The following is an 18,565-nucleotide window of genomic DNA, read 5'->3' as shown; positions in this document are numbered from 1 at the left end:
ACGTGTGTGCACGTGCGTGTACGTGCGTGTGCGTGTGTGTGTGTTCGTGCCTGCTCTGTACCTTCATCTTGCTCTTCTTGTTGATGTGTGTCCCCAATAGGTTGCTGGTAGCCTGGATGTCATTGGGTAGTTCGGTCTCTGCTAGCTCTGTCCCAAACGACTGCAGGATCTGAGCTGTTCTCTTTACCATCAGAGCAAAGCCCTCAATGGCCTTCACACAGATGAATATAGTACATTGTTAGAAAGTAACATGCATAGCTTGACTGAGAAAAAGGATATTAGTCCAACACTAGGAAACTGGGCCATGGTTATGGTGTTTATGCTGTGTATTCACTGTGTGTTTGCTGGATGGTTACCTCTGTGTGTTTAATTTATTAGGATCCCCATTAGTGGACGCCAGAGTATGTGAGCGGAGCTGGAACGGAGAGGGGAGCTTTGGCCTTCTCCTCGAGCTCCAATTTCACTTGAGTAGCGCTCACACTTCACGAGCTCAGGGCATGCCCGCCCCAGCATGCATTTGTAGTCTATTTGTGTGCTGCTATAGCTACTGTCATGGAGTTCACTAAATATTTTCATCATGAAACTGATTAAATACCCAGTTGCTAAATCAAGGTGACTTACAAAGATGAGGACCAAGAGCAAGATAGGGAGTGTGGTGATGTAGTGTCCACAACTAAAGAATCATTGTGGAATCTGAAAAGTCACTTGTCCCAAAAAAACCATGACTATTTTTTGATGTCATTCGAAAACATAATGTTAACTTTCACTGCTATGCGGACGACACACAGCTATACATTTCAATGAAACATGGTGAAGCCCCAAAATTGCACTCGCTAAAAGCCTGTGTTTCAGACATAAGGAAGTGGATGGCTGCAAACTTTCTACTTTTAAACGGACAAAACAGAGATGCTTGTTTTAGGACCCAAGAAACAAAGAGATCTTCTGTTGAATCTTGTTGAATCTGACAATTAATCTGGATGGTTGTACAGTCATCTCAAATAAAACTGTCAAGGACCTCGGCGTTACTTTGGACCCTGATCTCTCTTTTGACGAACATATCAAGACTGTTTCAAGGACAGCTTTTTTCCATCTACGTAACATTGCAAAAATCAGAAACTTTCTGTCAGAAAATGTTGCAGAAAAATTCATCCATGCTTTTGTTACTTCTAGGTTAGACTACTGCAATGCTTTACTTTCCGGCTACCCGGATAAAGCACTAAATAAACTTCCGTTAATGCTAAATACGTCTGCTAGAATCCTGACTAGAACCCCAAAATTTGATCATATTACTCCAGTGCTAGCCTCCCTACACTGGCTTCCTGTTAAGGCAAGGGCTGATTTCAAGGTTTTACTGCTAACCTACAAAGCATTACATGGGCTTGCTCCTACCTATCTCTCTGATTTGGTCCTGCCGTGCATACCTACACATACGCTACGGTCACAAGATGCAGGCCTCCTAATTGTCCCTAGAATTTCTAAGCAAACAGCGGGAGGCAGGGCTTTCTCCTATAGAGCTCCATTTTTATGGAATGGTCTGCCAACCAATGTGAGAGACGCAGACTCGGTCTAAACCTTTAAGTCTTTAGTGAAGACTCATCTCTTCAGTGGGTCATACGATTGAGTGTAGTCTGGCCCAGGAGTGTGAAGGTGAACGGAAAGGCTCTGGAGCAACGGACCGCCCTTGCTGTCTCTGCCTGGACGGTTCCCCTCTCTCCGTTGGGATTCTCTGCCTCTAACCCTATTACAGGGGCTGAGTCACTGACTTACTGGTGCTCTTCCATGCCATCCCTAGGAGGGGTGCGTCACTTGAGTGGGTTGAGTCACTGACGTGATCTTCCTTTCTGGGTTGGCACCCCCCCCCCCTTGGGTTGTGCTGTGGCGGAGATCTTTGAGGGATGTACTCAGCCTTGTCTCAGGATGGTAAGTTGGTGGTTGAAGATATCCCTCTAGTGGTGTGGGGGCTGTGCTTTGGCAAAGTGGGTGGAGTTATATCCTTACTGTTTGGCCCTGTCCGGGGGTATCATCGGATGGGACCACAGTGTCTCCTGACCCCTCCTGTCTCAGCCTCCAGTATTTATGCTGCAGTAGTTTATGTGTCGGGGGGCTAGGGTTAGTTTGTTATATCTGGAGTACTTCTGTCTTATCCGGTGTCCTGTGTGAATTTAAGTATGCTCTCTCTAATTCTCTCTTTCTCTCTTTCTTTCTCTCTCTCGGAGGACCTGAGCCCTAGGACCATGCCTCAGGACTACCTGGCATGATGACTGGCCGTGCTGCTGCTCCAGTTTCAACTGTTCTGCCTGCGGCTATGGAACCCTGACCTGTTCACCGGACGTGCTACCTGTCCCAGACCTGCTGTTTTCAACTCTCTAGAGACAGCAGGAGCGGTAGAGATACTCTTAATGATCGGCTATGAAAATCTAACTGACATTTACTCCTGAGGTGATGACTTGCTGCACCCTCAACAACTACTGTGATTATTATTTTTTGACCATGCTGGTCATTTATGAACATTTTAACATCTTGGCCATGTTCTGGGATAATCTCTACCCGGCACAGCCAGAAAAGGACTGGCCACCCCTCGTGGCCTGGTTCCTCTCTAGGTTTATTCCTAGGTTTTGGCCTTTCTAGGGAGTTTTTCCTAGCCACTGTGCTTCTACACCTGCATTGCTTGCTGTTTGCAGTTTTAGGCTGGGTTTCTATACAGCACTTTGAGATATCAGCTGATGTAAGAAGGTCTATATAAATAAATGTGATTTGATGACAGTCTACATACTATGTGCACATGCTAAAAGAAAGGAATGAGGTGGGTAGATAACTGTGTCATAGTAGCAAAGTATTTCTAAACAAAAAATCTGATCTCTTAAACGTTTTGCTCATTTTTGTTATACTATCCATACAATAAGCCATAATTGATTTTGGCCCAATAGGCCTGGCATTTTCCCATGTTCAAGGAGCTTTCCGTTTGGATTTTTTGTTTGAATTTGTATTTAATTCTAAGTAGGTCACAGCATATATGCGCATTTAGAGAATTGTTTAATACAACTAAATGTTTAAATGCTGAGCGCATTATGTCCCTACCAGCCTATTGTGTCGCACTTGCAAATGCACAATTTATTTATCTGTAGGCCTTGAAATAATTGAAACAATTTAGCCTAAATAATTATTTTAGGCTCCCTGTCTGGCTCCTGACCTATTAATATGCTGTTTAATATGACATGTCGCCTATTTGAAATGACGCTCACTTCTTACATTCACCTTTTCATGTATATTCAAATAAAAATTCTAATCCATATGGTTTGGTTTCAATACTTAAACACAAAATGGTAGATCCAGGTAGTCACAAAAATAGATGGTTGTTGGTTCAATTGTGATTTTAATTAATGGAGCGAATTTGGAGAGGGAATTTTTTCTTCATGTGAGCGGAGCGGTTTTTAGCGGAGTGGTAGGAAAGGACATGGAGGGCCAGAGCCGTGTGCTGCACCTCTCCATTAACGATGAGCGGGATTTACAACCACTCATCTCCGCTCACATGCGCTGGCCGACGTCAATGGCAACAGCTAGTCTTACTGGGGTCCGACACATAATGAAACATACATTACAGACAAAATACTTTACAATTTACATTTAAAAACATGTAGTGTGTGTGTGTGTGTGTGTGTGTGTGTGTGTGTGTGTGTGTGTGTGTGTGTGTGTGTGTGTGTGTGTGTGTGTGTGTGTGTGTGTGTGTGTGTGTGTGTGTGTGTGTGTGTGTGTGTGTGTGTGTGTGTGTGTGTGTGTGTGTGTGTGTGTGTGTGTGTGTAGTCAGTCTTCCTCAACTGACTGACTCAGTCAGTCTTCCTCAACTCTTAGCCAAGAGAGACTGGCATGCTTATAATTAATACAAGCCCTCTGATTACAATGAAAAGGAAGAGGTGCGACTCTGTTCTGGACCAGCTGGAGCTTAACTAGGTCTTCTTTGCAAATCAAATCACATTTTATTGGTCACATACACATGGTTAGCAGTTGTTAATGCGAGTGTAGTGAAATGCTTGTGCTTCTAGTTCCGACAGTGCTGTAATATCTAACAAGTTCACAATAACCACCTTAAATCACACAAACATAAAGGGATGAATAAGAGTAAGTATATATAAATATATAGATGAGAGATGGCCGTGCGGCATAGGCAAGATGTAGTAGATGGTATAGAATACAGTATATACTATATATGAGATGAGTAATGTTGTTGTATGTGTTGAACTGCTGTGCTTTATCTTGGCCAGGTTGCAGTTGTAAATGAGAACTTGTTCTCAATTAGCCTACCTGGTTAAATAAAGGTGAAATAAAATTTTCTTTAAAAAAATGTAGGATATGTAGACATTATTAAAGTGGCGTTATTTAAAGTGACTAGTGATACCTTCATTAAATCCATTTATTAAAGTGGCCAGAGATTTGAGTCTGTATGTTGGCAGCAGCCACTATCTTAGTGATGGCTGTTTAACAGTCTGATGGCGTTGAGATATCTGTTTTTCAGTCTCTCGGTCCCCGCTTTGATGCACCTGTACTGACCTCGCCTTCTGGATGGTAGCGGGGTGAACAGGCAGTGGCTCAGGTGGTTGTTGTTCTTTATTATCTTTTTGGCCTTCCTGTGACATCAGGTGCTGTAACTGTCCTGGAGGCCAGGTAGTCTGCCTCTGGTGATGCGTTGTGCAGACTACACCACCCTCTGGAGAGCTTTGCAGTGGCGGGTGGAGCAGTTGACGTACCAGGCGGCGATACAGCCCGACAGGATGCTCTCGATTGTGTATCTGTAAAGGTTTGTGAGTGTTTTAGGTGACAAGCCAAATTTCTTCAGCCTCCTGAGGTTGAAGAGGCGCTGTTGCACCTTCATCACCACACTGTCTGTGTGGGTGGACCATTTCAGTTTGTCCGTGATGTGTATGCCGATGAACTTAAAACTTTCCACCTTCTCCACTACTGTCCCGTCAATGTGGATGGGGGGGATGCTCCCTCTGCTGTTTCCTGAAGTCCACGATCATCTCCTTTGTTTTGTTTTGTTGATGTTGAGTGATAGATTATTTTCCTGACTCCACACTCAGACGGCCCTCACCTCCTCCCTGTTGGCCGTCTCACCGTTGTTGGTAATCACTACCACTGTAGTGTCGTCTGCAAACTTGATGATTGAGTTGGAAGCGTGCATGGCCACGCAGTCAGTCATGGGTACAGGAGAGGGCTGAGAATGCACCCTTGTGGGGCCCCATGTGTTGAGGATCAGCGGGGTGGAGATGTTGTTTCCTACCCTCACCACCTGAGGGCGGCCTGTCAGAAAGTCCAGGACCCAGTTGCACAGCTCAGCTGTAGTCAATGAACAGCATTCTTACATAGGTATTCCTCTTGTCGAGATAGGATAGGGCAGTGTGCAGTGTGATGGCGTCGTCTGTGGACCTATTGGGGTGGTAAGCAAATTGGAGTGGGTCTAGGGTATCAGGTAGGGTGGAGGTAATATGATCCTTGACTATTCTCTCAACGCACTTCATGATGACAGAAGTGAGTGCTATGGGGCGATAGTCATTTAGCTCAGTTACCTTAGCTTTCTCGGTAACAGGAACAATAGTGGCCATCTTCAAGCATGTGGGCAGAGTAGACGGGGATAGGGATTGATTGAATATGTCCGTAAACACACCAGCCAGCTGGGCCGGCAGTCTTGCGAGGGTTAACACGTTTAAATGTTTTACTCATGTTAGCCACGTTGATGGAGAGCCCACAGGCTTTGGTAGTGGGCCGTGTCAGTGGCACTGTATTGTCCTCAAAGCGAGCAAAGAAGTTGTTTAATTTGTCTGTGAGCAAGACGTTGATGTCCGTGACGGGGCTGGTTTTCATTTTGTAATCCGTGATTGACCCTAGACCCTGCCACATACGTCTTGCGTTTGAATTGCGTCTCTACTTTGTCTCTATACTGACGCTTTGCTTGCTTGATTGCCTTGCAGAGGGAATAGCTACACTGTTTGTATTCATTCATGTTTCCAGTCACCTCGCCATGATTAAAAGTGGTGGTTCACACTTTCAGTTTTGCGCGAATGCTGCCATCAATCCATGGTTTCTGGTTAGGGAAGGTATTAATAGTCACAGTGGGTACAACATCACTGATGCACTTGCTAATAAACTCGCTCACTGAGTCAGCGTAGACGTCAATGTTGTTGTCTGAGGCTACCCGGAACATATCCCAGTCCACGTGATTGAAGCAATCTAGAAGCGTGGAATCCGATTCGTCAGACCAGTGTTGGATAGACCTGAACACGGCCGTTTCCTGTTTTAGTTTCTGTCTATAGGCTGGGAGCAACAAAATTGAGCCATGGTCAGATTTGCTGAAGGGAGGTCAGGGGAGGGCTTTGTATGCATCGCGGAAGTTAGAGTAGCAATGATCCAGAATGCTACCAGCTCGTGTCGCGCATTTGATATGCTGATAGAATTTAGGAAGCCTTGTTCTCAGATTAGCTTTTTTATTTTTATTTTTTAAATCTCCAGCTACAATAAATGCTGCCTCAGGATATATGGTTTCCAGTCTACATAGAGTCCAGTGAAGTTCTTTCAGGGCCGTCAAGGTATCCGCTTGGGGGGGATATACACATATGTGACTATAATCAAAGAGAATTCTCTTGGTAGATAATGTGGTCGGCATTTGATTGTAAGGAATTCTAGGTCAGGTGAACAAAAGTTTGTTTGTTCATGTGTAACTCTGTGTTGTTGTTTTTGTCGCACTGCTTTGCTTTATTGACCAGGTCGCAGTTGTAAATGAGAATTTGTTCTCAACTGGCCTACCTGGTTAAATAAAGTTGAAAAAATACAAAATAAATAAAAATAAAAGGACTTGAGTTCCTGTATGTTGTTATGATTACACTATGAGTCGTTAATCATAAGGCATACACCCCCACCCTTCTTACCAGAGAGATGCTTTTAGGTGTCGGTGCGATGCGTGAAGAAACCGGGTGGCTGTACCGACTGACAACATATCCCAAGTGAGCCATGTTTCCGTGAAACAGAGAATGTTACAAACTCTGATGTCTCTCTGGAAGGCAATTCCATCCCTAATCTCATATGCTTGGAAGCTGTGGATGTCGCCTTCTAAGTCTGACCAGTAGGATGCTCCGTCGGCCTCTGGGATAAGATCCCATGTCCAGGCTGGAGGTCCGAACACAGGATCCGTTTCGGGAAAGTTGTATTCCTGGTCGTAATGTTGGTAAATTGACGTCGCTTTTATATCCAGTAGTTCTTCCCGGCTGTATGTAATAACACTTGAGATTTTCTGGTCAAAAAATGTAAGAAATAATGCATTTAAAAAAAATGAATTACTGCACAGGTTCCTAAGAACCTGAAGCGAGGCGACCATCTCTTTCAGCGCCATTGTTGCAGCATTTGTTGCAGTGTGCACTGTGTGTGTGTGTGTGTGTGTGTGTGTGTGTGTGTGTGTGTGTGTGTGTGTGTGTGTGTGTGTGTGTGTGTGTGTGTGTGTGTGTGTGTGTGTGTGTGTGTGTGTGTGTGTGTGTGTGTGTGTGTGTGTGTGTGTGTGTGTGTATACTCACGGTGCGGTGTGAGATCCACTTCTCGTGGCAGTACTCCTGGGTTCCTCCCAGCTCAGTAGTCAGTTGTGTCCGGTCTATGTAGGAGTGGAGCTCAGTCACAGAACTCAGCATAATCATCTACACAAGCAACAATTTAGGATAGAAAAACGTAACGGTGAAGTAATGACAATAATACAAAAGTCAGTCTATGAATATGTGCGCGTCTGTAGACTGCTGTCTGTACCTACCGGCACCTTCATCTTGAACTCATCCTTGTTGAACTTGAACAAGATGTCTGACAGTGTCCTCTGGAATAAGGTGGTGGGCCTCAATACCAGAACTAACTGCAGGTTCCCTGGGAACGAACCCTACACACAGTGAGAGGGGAGGAAAGGTAGGGGAGAGGGGAGAAGAGAAGGATGGATGAACAGAGAACTGGGAGGACTTCAAAAATACAGGAGCAGACAGCAACCACCATAGCTCTCAGTCTAGACAACCCACTAGCAAGAGACATCCTGTACACACACACACACACACACACACACACACACACACACACACACACACACACACACACACACACACACACACACACACACACACACACACACACACACACACACACACACACACACACACACACACACACACACACACACACACACACACACTTTAAGGGTAGAATAAAGCTGACAGACAGGGACTATTAAAACGCAGACCCCCAGACATTATAACCAGGAGCTAAATTAGCATACAGTGTACATCCCTGAAGCTAGTTCTGGTGAGGTAAGACTCAAACTGTACACATAAAGACACATCACGATCAATATTATGGCTTTAGCCGGCGGTGGAAACAAACTCCCATTACTGAATTAATGCGTAAGCTAATGTAGTGCACACACACGCACACACAGGTTTGATTGATTGGAGAGAGACAGAATGCTGGCCTAAGCAGAAATGACAGATCTAAGAATCTGCCTCATTAACAAACAACCAGTAGGGAATACACAAACTTAATGGAATTAATGAATCAATAAACTGTTCCTCTCTGCAGCCCAACTAGAGAGAGCTCTTAATGACCTCTGACATTGCAGGACAGTCACTATGAAAGGGACTGGCCATTCACTAGCAACATACCCTTCAAAACCCAAACATCCAATGGAGACAAGCAAGGAAGAGGAATAAATTAATGTAATGGAAATCAGTAGAAGTTGGTTCGAAAAAGGTGGTTGGGTGGATTTTGGAGACAGTATATATAAGGAACAAGTCTGACTCCCAGATGAGAGTTGTAACCGTTCGACCGTAACCTTCTGACTGGACTTGTGGTCATAGCCCACGGGTTCTGGTCGAAAACAATAGACACAGACACACACACACAGACAGGCACACACACAGACAGGCACACACACACACACAGACAGGCACACACACACAGACAGGCACACACACACAGACAGGCACACACACACACACACACACACACACACACACACACACACACACACACACACACACACACACACACACACACACACACACACACACACACACACACACACACACACACACACACACACACACACACACACACACACACACACACACACACACACACACACACACACACACACACACACACACACACACACAGTGTAGACAGTATGTCTCTTGGGAGTGAGTGAAACCACAGTAACTCTATAGGTTTTTAATTAGGGACCACGCCATAAACAACTGCTGCTTTCTCCCCCAGTCTGAAAACCACCCATGCATGGCAATGCACTACACTCACTAATACACAGACACACACAGACAGACAAAGAATCACAGTATATACAAAGATGTACACACCCACACACACGCAAACAAAAACATTGGATACAGTGAGGAAAAAAAGTATTTGATCCTCTGCTGATTTCTATGTTTGCCCACTGACAAAGAAATGATCAGTCTATACTTTTAATGGTAGGTTTATTTGAACAGTGAGAGACAGAATAGCAACAAAGAAATCCAGAAAAGCGCATGTCAAAAATGCTATAAATTGATTTGCATTTTAATGAGGGAAATAAGTATTTGACCCCTCTGCAAAACATGACTTAGTACTTGGTGGCAAAACCCTTGTTTGGCAATCAGAGTCAGATGTTTCTTGTAGTTGGCCACCGAGGTTTGCACACATCTCAGGAGGGATTTTGTCCCACTCCTCTTTGCAGATCATTAAGGTTTCGAGGCTGACGTTTGGCAACTCGAACCTTCAGCTCACTCCACAGATTTTCTATGGGATTAAGGTCTGGAGACTGGCTTGGCCACTCCAGGACCTTAATGTGCTTCTTCTTGAGCCACTCCTTTGTTGCCTTGGCCGTGTGTTTTTGGGTCATTGTCATGCTGGAATACCCATCCATGACCCATTTTCAATGCCCTGGCTGAGGGAAGGAGGTTCTCACCCAAGATTTGACAGTACATGGCCCCGTCCATCGTCCCTTTGATGCGGTGAAGTTGTCCTGTTCCTTTAGCAGAAAAACACCCCAAAAGCATAATGTCTCCACCTCCATGTTTGACGGTGAGGATGGTGTTCTTGGGGTCATAGGGAGCATTCCTCCTCCTCCAAATTCGGCGAGTTGGTGATGCCAAAGAGCTCCATTTTGATCTCATCTGACCACAACACTTTCACCCAGTTGTCCTCTGAATCATTCAGATGTTCATTGGCAAACTTCAGACGGGGCATGTACAGTGGGACAAAAAAGTATTTAGTCAGCCACCAATTGTGCAAGTTCTGTAATTGGCCTGTAATTGTCATCATAGACAAAATGAGAAAAAGAAATCCAGAAAATCACATTGTAGGAGTTTTAATGAATTTATTTTAAAATTATGGTGGAAAATAAGTATACATTTTGTCTGTCATAGTTGAAGTGTACCTATGATGAAAATGACAGGCATCTCATCTTTTTAAGTGGGAGAACTTGCACAATTGGTGGCTGATTAAATACTTTTTTGCCCCACTGTATGTGCTTTCTTGAGCAGGGGGACCTTGTGGGCGCTGCAGGATTTCAGTCCGTCACGGCGTCGTGTGTTACCAATCGTTTTCTTGGTGACTATGGTCCCAGCTGCTTTGAGATCATTGACAAGATCCTCCCGTGTAGTTCTGGGCTGATTCCTCACCGTTCTCATGATCATTGCATCTCCACGAGGTGAGATCTTGCATGGAGCCCCAGGCCGAGGTAGATTGACAGTTCTTTTGTGGTTCTTCCATTTGTGAATAATCACATCAACTGTTGTCACCTTCTCACCAAGCTGCTTGGCGATGGTCTTGTAGCCCATTCCAGCCTTGTGTAGATCTACAATCTTGTCCCTGACATCCTTGGAGAGCTCTTTGGTCTTGGCCATGGTGGAGAGCTTGGAATCTGATTGATTGCTTCTGTAGACAGGTGTCTTTTATACAGGTAACAAACTGAGATTAGGAGCACTCCCTTTATTAAGAGTTTGCCTCTAATCTCAGCTCGGTACCTGTATAAAAGACACATTGGAGCCAGAAATCTCTATGATTGAGAGGGGGTCAAATACTTATTTGCCTCATTAAAATGCAAATCAATTTATAACATTTTTGACATGCATTTTTCTGGATTTATTTGTTGTTATTCTGTCTCTCACTGTTCAAATAAACCTACCATTAAAATTATAGACTGATCATTTTTTTTCAGTGGGCAAACCTACAAAATAAGCAGGGGATCAAATACTTTTTTCCCTCACTGTACATATACCCACAAAGCCACAACAAAGAGGTGAATGATAGTTGAGGCTATACAATGACTAATGTGAGACAACCCCCCCTTCACAGTCCAGGCTCCAACTCAGTACCTGTTAACACACATTTGTGTTGTTTATCTTCATATGATTTATCATTAGGTCTTCAATAGTTGTGATAGTACCGGCTCAACTCATGCCAGCATTCACTACTGTTCATTACATGGCCTGTGTGTGTGTGCGGCATTTAGCAGCGCGGTGAAACTATCCCGAACAGGCGACTGTTCTGGCGGTGACTGAGTGCCTTCCATTACCAGTCTGTCAGGCTGTAATGTCCCCCCCTTGTGGGATTAATAAAGCTTGATTCAATTTGAAATGAGGGAGGGAGCATTCCAGGTCCCAGTGGAGTCTGGGGGTTCATATTCATCTCTCATTATATCTTCCCTCTGTCTAGGAAATCATCTGTCTCCCACACATTCTCTTCAGCTCAGTGAAACTCTATGATGAGGCTTTCGTGTCAATAACTGAGAACCCATAGACCTCTATTTTCCCTTCTGTGTGTGTGAGACAGCTGTGTGGACAGCTGTCCACATAACTGTGGTGCTGAAACCAAGAATGCAGCCATATTTAATTTAATTAGATTTTTTATTTTTATTTTACCTTTATTTATTCAGTTAAGAACACATTCTTATTTTCAATGACGGCCTGGGAACAGTGGGTTAACTGCCTGTTCAGGGGCAGAACGACAGATTTGTACCTTGTCAGCTCGGGGGTTTGAACTCGCAACCTTCCAGTTACTAGTCCAAAGCTCTAACCACTAGGCTACGCTGCCGGGGTTAAACAGCACTTAGGATATAGGTATTGATTCAAATCAATGATTCAAAGATAAAGCCATTGGAAATCCTGTGCTATTAATGGACGAACCAGAAAGTGCTCAAACCATGTATCAACTCAGCACAAATAAACAAACACACTTTGAAAGCTAATCACCAAAGCAGAGAGAATATCCCTCACAGCTCACACACTGTATTCATCAAGCAGGAAGCAGTGAGTTGTGACTGGAGAGGAAACAACAGGCTGTGTTTTCTAAGAGGAAGAGAAAGTGAGAAAAGACTCCCTCGATCATCCTCATTCTGAACCACAAAGGCCTAAGGGATAGAGCAATGGAAAGATAAGGGGTGATATACAGATCTGCTATATGCGCATGCGTTGATGTGGCTGCAAGGCGTGAGTTGGTATGATTCTGAACAGTCATATCTGGCAACAATGACAAGAAGATGACGTGGGGAATCGTAGGTGGCTTGTTTCAGCTCCTTGTATTTTGTTATTGATGTCTTGTCTTGTCTTGTTTTGAGGTGTTTGACTGATGTCAAGTCTATGCTAATATGAAAAAAATGTGCTAGTTAGCTAACCAACAACTGTAACGATGTATTTGAGTGACAAGTGATCATTGTGCAAATGTGTTTGTTTTCAACAAACATTTGGAGACAAAATATAGTTGACCTGTTATGAACAATCTAAGCCATCTCTGTCTGCATTGCCGCACACGTTGGTTTTGTTGCTAAACTACCAACACGTTGATCTTAGTTTGATCACTCTGTTGTCACAAAAAATTTAGCAAAATGCTAAATGTAGTGTATTCGAGGTTTAAAAAGGCTTCTAAAGTTGGTCATTTCCTCTTTAAAATGTCAGACTTGATTTATTGTAACAACCCCTACACAAATGTCCATTAAAGAGCGACCGCCCCTAAAAAGCAACTTCTCTTTTTGAAAACAGGCTGTTGCATCAATATAAGTCAGAAACATTTATTCTTATGTCAAAATTGACTACAAAGTTCGAATAGGATAATTTTGGTCAGAGTCAGTCTCACTCAAAACTGTGATTTACGAGATGATAGGAAAAAAAGGTATGTAACAGAATGAAGGGTACCGTAACAGAATGAAGGGTACCGTAACAGAATGAAGGGTACCGTAACAGAATGAAGGGTACCGTAACAGAATGAAGGGTACCGTAACAGAATGAAGGGTACCGTAACAGAATGAAGGGTACCGTAACAGAATGAAGGGTTCCCGTAACAGAATGAAGGGTACCGTAACAGAATGAAGGGTACCGTAACAGAATGAAGGGTTCCCGTAACAGAATGAAGGGTACCGTAACAGAATGAAGGGTTCCCGTAACAGAATGAAGGGTACCGTAACAGAATGAAGGGTTCCCGTAACAGAATGAAGGGTTCCCGTAACAGAATGAAGGGTACCGTAACAGAATGAAGGGTACCGTAACAGAATGAAGGGTACCGTAACAGAATGAAGGGTTCCCGTAACAGAATGAAGGGTACCGTAACAGAATGAAGGGTACCGTAACAGAATGAGGGGTACCGTAACAGAATGAAGGGTACCCGTAACAGAATGAAGGGTTCCCGTAACAGAATGAAGGGTTCCCGTAACAGAATGAAGGGTACCGTAACAGAATGAAGGGTTCCCGTAACAGAATGAAGGGTACCGTAACAGAATGAAGGGTTCCCGTAACAGAATGAAGGGTTCCCGTAACAGAATGAAGGGTTCCCGTAACCCCGTAACAGAATGAAGGGTGAAGAATGAAGGGTACCGTAACAGAATGAAGGGTACCGTAACAGAATGAAGGGTTCCAGAATGAAGGGTACCGTAACAGAATGAGGGGTACCGTAACAGAATGAAGGGTTCCCGTAACAGAATGAAGGGTTCCCGTAACAGAATGAAGGGTTCCCGTAACAGAATGAAGGGTTCCCGTAACAGAATGAAGGGTTCCCGTAACAGAATGAAGGGTAACGTAACAGAATGAAGGGTACCGTAACAGAATGAAGGGTACCGTAACAGAATGAAGGGTTCCCGTAACAGAATGAAGGGTACCGTAACAGAATGAAGGGTTCCCGTAACAGAATGAAGGGTACCGTAACAGAATGAAGGGTTCCCGTAACAGAATGAAGGGTTCCCGTAACAGAATGAAGGGTACCATAACAGTTTTCCTAGGTTGGGAATATTTTAATCCTGCCCACATGCCCACACCTGGCAGCACCCACACCTGGCAGCACCCACACCTGGCAGCACCCACACCTGGCAGCACCCACAACTGGCAGCACCCAATCAATTCGGCGTGCAGCTGCACATGCCCGATTGTAATGCCCATGGTCAATTTGGTGTGACATTTGATTTCCCTATGGGGCTAGTTAGGGACCATCAGTAAATTAAACAATGTATATGGGACAATATTTTAAAAGGTCAATAGCTCCAAATTTAAATGACTTAAAAACCTCAAACCAACTATAAATTGTAAAAATTCATATACAAATATTGAAAGCATTTAATGAGACAACTAAAATATGTGCAACATGAACATATTGTACCATTTACATTGTGTTATTTATTGACTGTCCCTAACTATACCCAGAGATAGGCTATCCAAAGTCAAACCAACCTTGCCACACCAGCCGGCTGAAACTAATTGCCTAAATAATTTGGCTAACTCTTACCACCTGTGAACACACGAGACACCCACATCAAACCACACCCCGATACCAACTCACATTTGAAATCAGTCATGGTCACTAGCACGAGACTAAATAACGAAAGGCTGTCGCTCTTTATTTACAATCCACATAATAATTCACATTTTTGTTGCTGCAGGATTTTTTTCCAGCTCTGAGAAACTGGTAGAATTAAGAGAAACTATCGCTGTAAAGTGACATAAATGAAGAGAGAGAGGGAAGGGATGAAGGAAGATGTGAACAAAGAGATAGTAGCTGAAATAAAGAGTGTGAAATGAGGAGAGAGAGTTTAGTGGGTTGGAGAGAGATACAACAGCTACCTCATCACTACCGCAGCATGGGAAACACACAGACCTAATATTTCTTTCCATCTTTATCCATTAAAGTCAGTGTCAGTGTTTTTCCTATAGAGTGAGTTTATCTACACATGTTCTATACAGTATTCATCAAAACATGGTTTCCAGTGTGAAACTGAAAAGACACTCATTGTCATATCCTTCCAGCATGCTTTGTTGTAATGTGGGGAGAACACTTCTCTCATTGCTCTCTTGTCCTCTTTGTTTTGACTGTTTGTTCTGCCCCCACGGCAGGGGAGTATAGGCTGGTGGGCTGAATAGGCTGGTGGGCTGAATAGGCTGGTGCCTGTGTGTGTTTATGTGTATGTGTAGGTGTAGGTGGGGGGGGGGGATAATTCATATCTGCCCCCTAGGGCAGTTGTGATATTCATCCCTACTTTGTGGCACAGATGTGGAGCTCTGAGAAGAGGAGGGGTTGTTCTGACACCTCTTGTCTGCCAAACCCCCTCTGCCCTCGGGCTGACAGTGTAAGGATGAGGCCTCACAAAACTGGTGCTCCACTCAACACATGATTAAAGAAATGTATTTCATACACACAGATGCATAGACACAAAAGACAGACTCCCCCTTATAGAGCCAGACACACACACACGCTCGTTTACTTACTGCAATGCGGAGCAGGGTCCCCTTGACGGCCGCCCATCGGTCCTGCCGCCGGTCAATGACCAGGATAAAACCCACTCCTGCCGCAGACAGACTGGAAAAAAGAGATGGGATCCCGGTCAACACAACCACTAACACCTGACCCCACTGCACACATGACCATAACAAGACCGCAGATGGAGACTGGAGAGAGGGGAATAAGGTTCAGTAGGACCACAGTGACTGGACATGACCAGAGAATAAATGAACAGGGAACCACAATGGTGAGAGAGGATAGAGATGAGTGTCACTAGTATGTCTAGTACTGGATGTCCCATGCTGCTCAGTTGGTAGAGCATGGCGCTTGCAATGACAGGGTTGTGGGTTCAATTCCCACTGGGGGACAAGTATGAAATGTATACAATCTACTGTCTCCGGAAAAGAGCATCTAATAAATATTAAAATGTTAAATGTAAAAATGTATCTATCGGTCGGGCCTGAGTAAAGACCTACCCTCAGCTTGGTCCACTTACGTACAGGCAAGAGAAAGATGCTTTATAAACCCTGTCCTAGGGTTTGTTCAGCTATACACACCTTCAAGATACTGGTCCAATCCACACAGATAAAGAGTTGTAAGACCAGCGTCCTAAAACCGCTGTAGTCTTATGAGAGGGGTTCAGGTAGAGGAATCAAAGTCAATCCCACATGTAGCCAGTCAGAAGAATCAACTATACACACACCTTCTAGAGGTGACACAAATACTCACACCTCAGCAGCAAAACACACACACACTGCCTGGTCACAGCAAACTGATGAACAGAATGTCTCCACTCCTACTCACACGACAACAACTCTGCTATTCCAAATCCTCCAATAAAGAAAAAGGGATAAATAATTCCATATTGAAACTGGAGAGAAGAGAAGAAAATAGATGCCTGAGAGTCAGATCTGCCTGTGTTGTGTTGGAGGGAGAGCAAGACAGTCACAGAAACCAGCCACTGCCACTGCACTGATCAACCAATGATGTGCCAGGAACTGCCATGCCACTAGCCAATCCTAGCTTGGCCAAGAGGTGACAGACAGCCCCGGGGGCCAGTCAGCAGATCTGGGGATGTGAGGGAGGGGATGAGCTGATGGAGAGGAGGGGAGCTGCATTCTCTCCCTCCCTCCCACCTGCTCAAGCGTTCAAAAGAGCAGATCGGTTCTTTTTTAGTAGCAGAGAAGGAGGAGGGGGGAGAGAGGGATGGAGGAGGAGGGAAGGATGAAAAAGAAGGAGAGAGAAAAGGGAGAGAGATGGTCTAGTACTGGGACCTTTATGAGGACTGAACTGGTTTAGTGATTAATACTGAAAGACAGTATGAGAGGAAGAGGGGGGGAGAGAGAGAGAGGAGGGAAAGTCGGGCATAGAGAGAGAGTATAGATTGTAATAAACTAGGCTTGCTACTTAGTCTCAGAACACAAAGAATCACATACACAAGTATGGCCAAAAGTATGTGGATACCTGCTTGTCGAACATCTCATTCCAAAATTATGGGCATTAATATGGAATTGGCCTCCCCTTCGCTGCTATAATAGTCTCCACTCTTCTGTGAAGGCTTTCCACTAGATGTTGGAACATTGCTGAGGGGACTTGCTTCTATTCAGCCACAAGAGCATTAGTGAGGTCGGGCACTGATGTTGAGCGATTAGGCCTGGCTCACAGTCGGTGGGGTTGAGGTCAGGGCTCTGTGCAGGCCAGTCAAGTTCTTCCACACCGTTCTCGACAAACCATTTCTGTATGGACCTTGCTTTGTGCACGGGGGCATTATGCTGAAACAGGAAAGGGCCTTCTCCAAACTGTTACCACAAAGTTGGAAGCACAGAATTGTCTAGAATATCATTGTATGCTGTAGCATTAAGATTTCCCTTGACTGGAACTAAAGGGCCTAGCCTGAACCATGAAAAACAGCCCCAAACCATTATTCCTCCTCCACCAAACTTGACAGTTGGTACTATGTATTGGGGCAGGTAGCGTTCTCCTGGCATCCGCCAAACTTAGTGCGATTTACCAACCCGAGTGGCGCAGCGGTCTAAGGCACTGCATCTCAGTTCAAGAGGCGTCACTACAGTCTCTGGCTTGTATCCAGGCTGTATCACATCTGGCCATGATTGGGAGTCCCATAGGGCGGCACACCATTGGCCCAGCATCTTCCGGGTTTGGCTGGGGGAGGCCGTCATTATAAATAAGAATTTGTTCTTTAACTGACTTGCCTACTTAAATAAAGGTTCAATAAATAATAGATAACAATAATTCCCAGAGAACGTGCTTTGGCTACTCCAGAGTCTAATGGCGGCGAGCTTTACACCACTCCAGCCAATGCTTGGCATTGTGCATGGTGATCTTAGGCTTGTGTGCGACTGCTCGGCCATGGAAACCCATTTCATGATGCTCCTGATAACAGTTATTGTACTGACGTTGCTTCCAGAAGCAGTTTGGAACTTGGTAGTGACTGTTGGAACCGAGGACTGACAATTTTCACCTGACAACCACTTCTCGGCTGAACCGTTGTTGCTTCTAGACGTTTCCACTTCACAATAACAGCACCTACAGTTGACCGGGGCAGCTCTAGCAGGGCAGACATTTGACAAACAAACTTGTTGTAAAGGTGGCATCCTATGATGCTGCCATGTTGTCACTGAGCTCTTCAGTAAGGCCATTCTACTGCCAGTGTTTGTCGATGGAGATTGCATGGCGGTGTCCTCGATTTTATACACCTGTCGGCAACAGTTGTGGCGGTAATAGCCGATCCACTAATTTGAAGGGGTGTCCACATTCACTAATCAAAAGTATGTACAAT

General features: G+C 44.5%; 1 protein-coding gene across 12 annotated transcripts in view; it reads right to left on the bottom strand.

Moving 5' to 3' along the window:
* LOC124044901 (guanine nucleotide exchange factor DBS-like) overlaps positions 1-18,565 on the bottom strand; it is a 72,039-nt gene that overhangs the window by 15,095 nt on the left and 38,379 nt on the right. For 11 of the 12 annotated variants that reach the window (XR_006840763.1, XR_006840762.1, XM_046364171.1 and 8 more), the window contains exons 4-7: positions 15,753-15,843; positions 7,784-7,903; positions 7,557-7,673; positions 62-211 (exon numbers count right to left, since the gene is read on the bottom strand). Coding sequence is in view for 10 of the 12 variants with exons in the window: in XM_046364171.1 (XP_046220127.1) it covers positions 62-211; positions 7,557-7,673; positions 7,784-7,903; positions 15,753-15,843 (478 nt within the window). In the remaining 2 variants the exon portion in view is untranslated. Of the gene's footprint in view, positions 1-61; positions 212-7,556; positions 7,674-7,783; positions 7,904-15,752; positions 15,844-16,322; positions 16,666-18,565 lie in introns of those variants that run through there. The other variant, XM_046364193.1, reaches the window with a different exon arrangement.

The sequence above is a fragment of the Oncorhynchus gorbuscha genome, linkage group LG01 (assembly GCF_021184085.1).
Source record: "Oncorhynchus gorbuscha isolate QuinsamMale2020 ecotype Even-year linkage group LG01, OgorEven_v1.0, whole genome shotgun sequence".
Lineage (NCBI taxonomy): Eukaryota > Metazoa > Chordata > Actinopteri > Salmoniformes > Salmonidae > Oncorhynchus > Oncorhynchus gorbuscha.
This window is presented reverse-complemented; position numbering and strand designations above follow the sequence as displayed.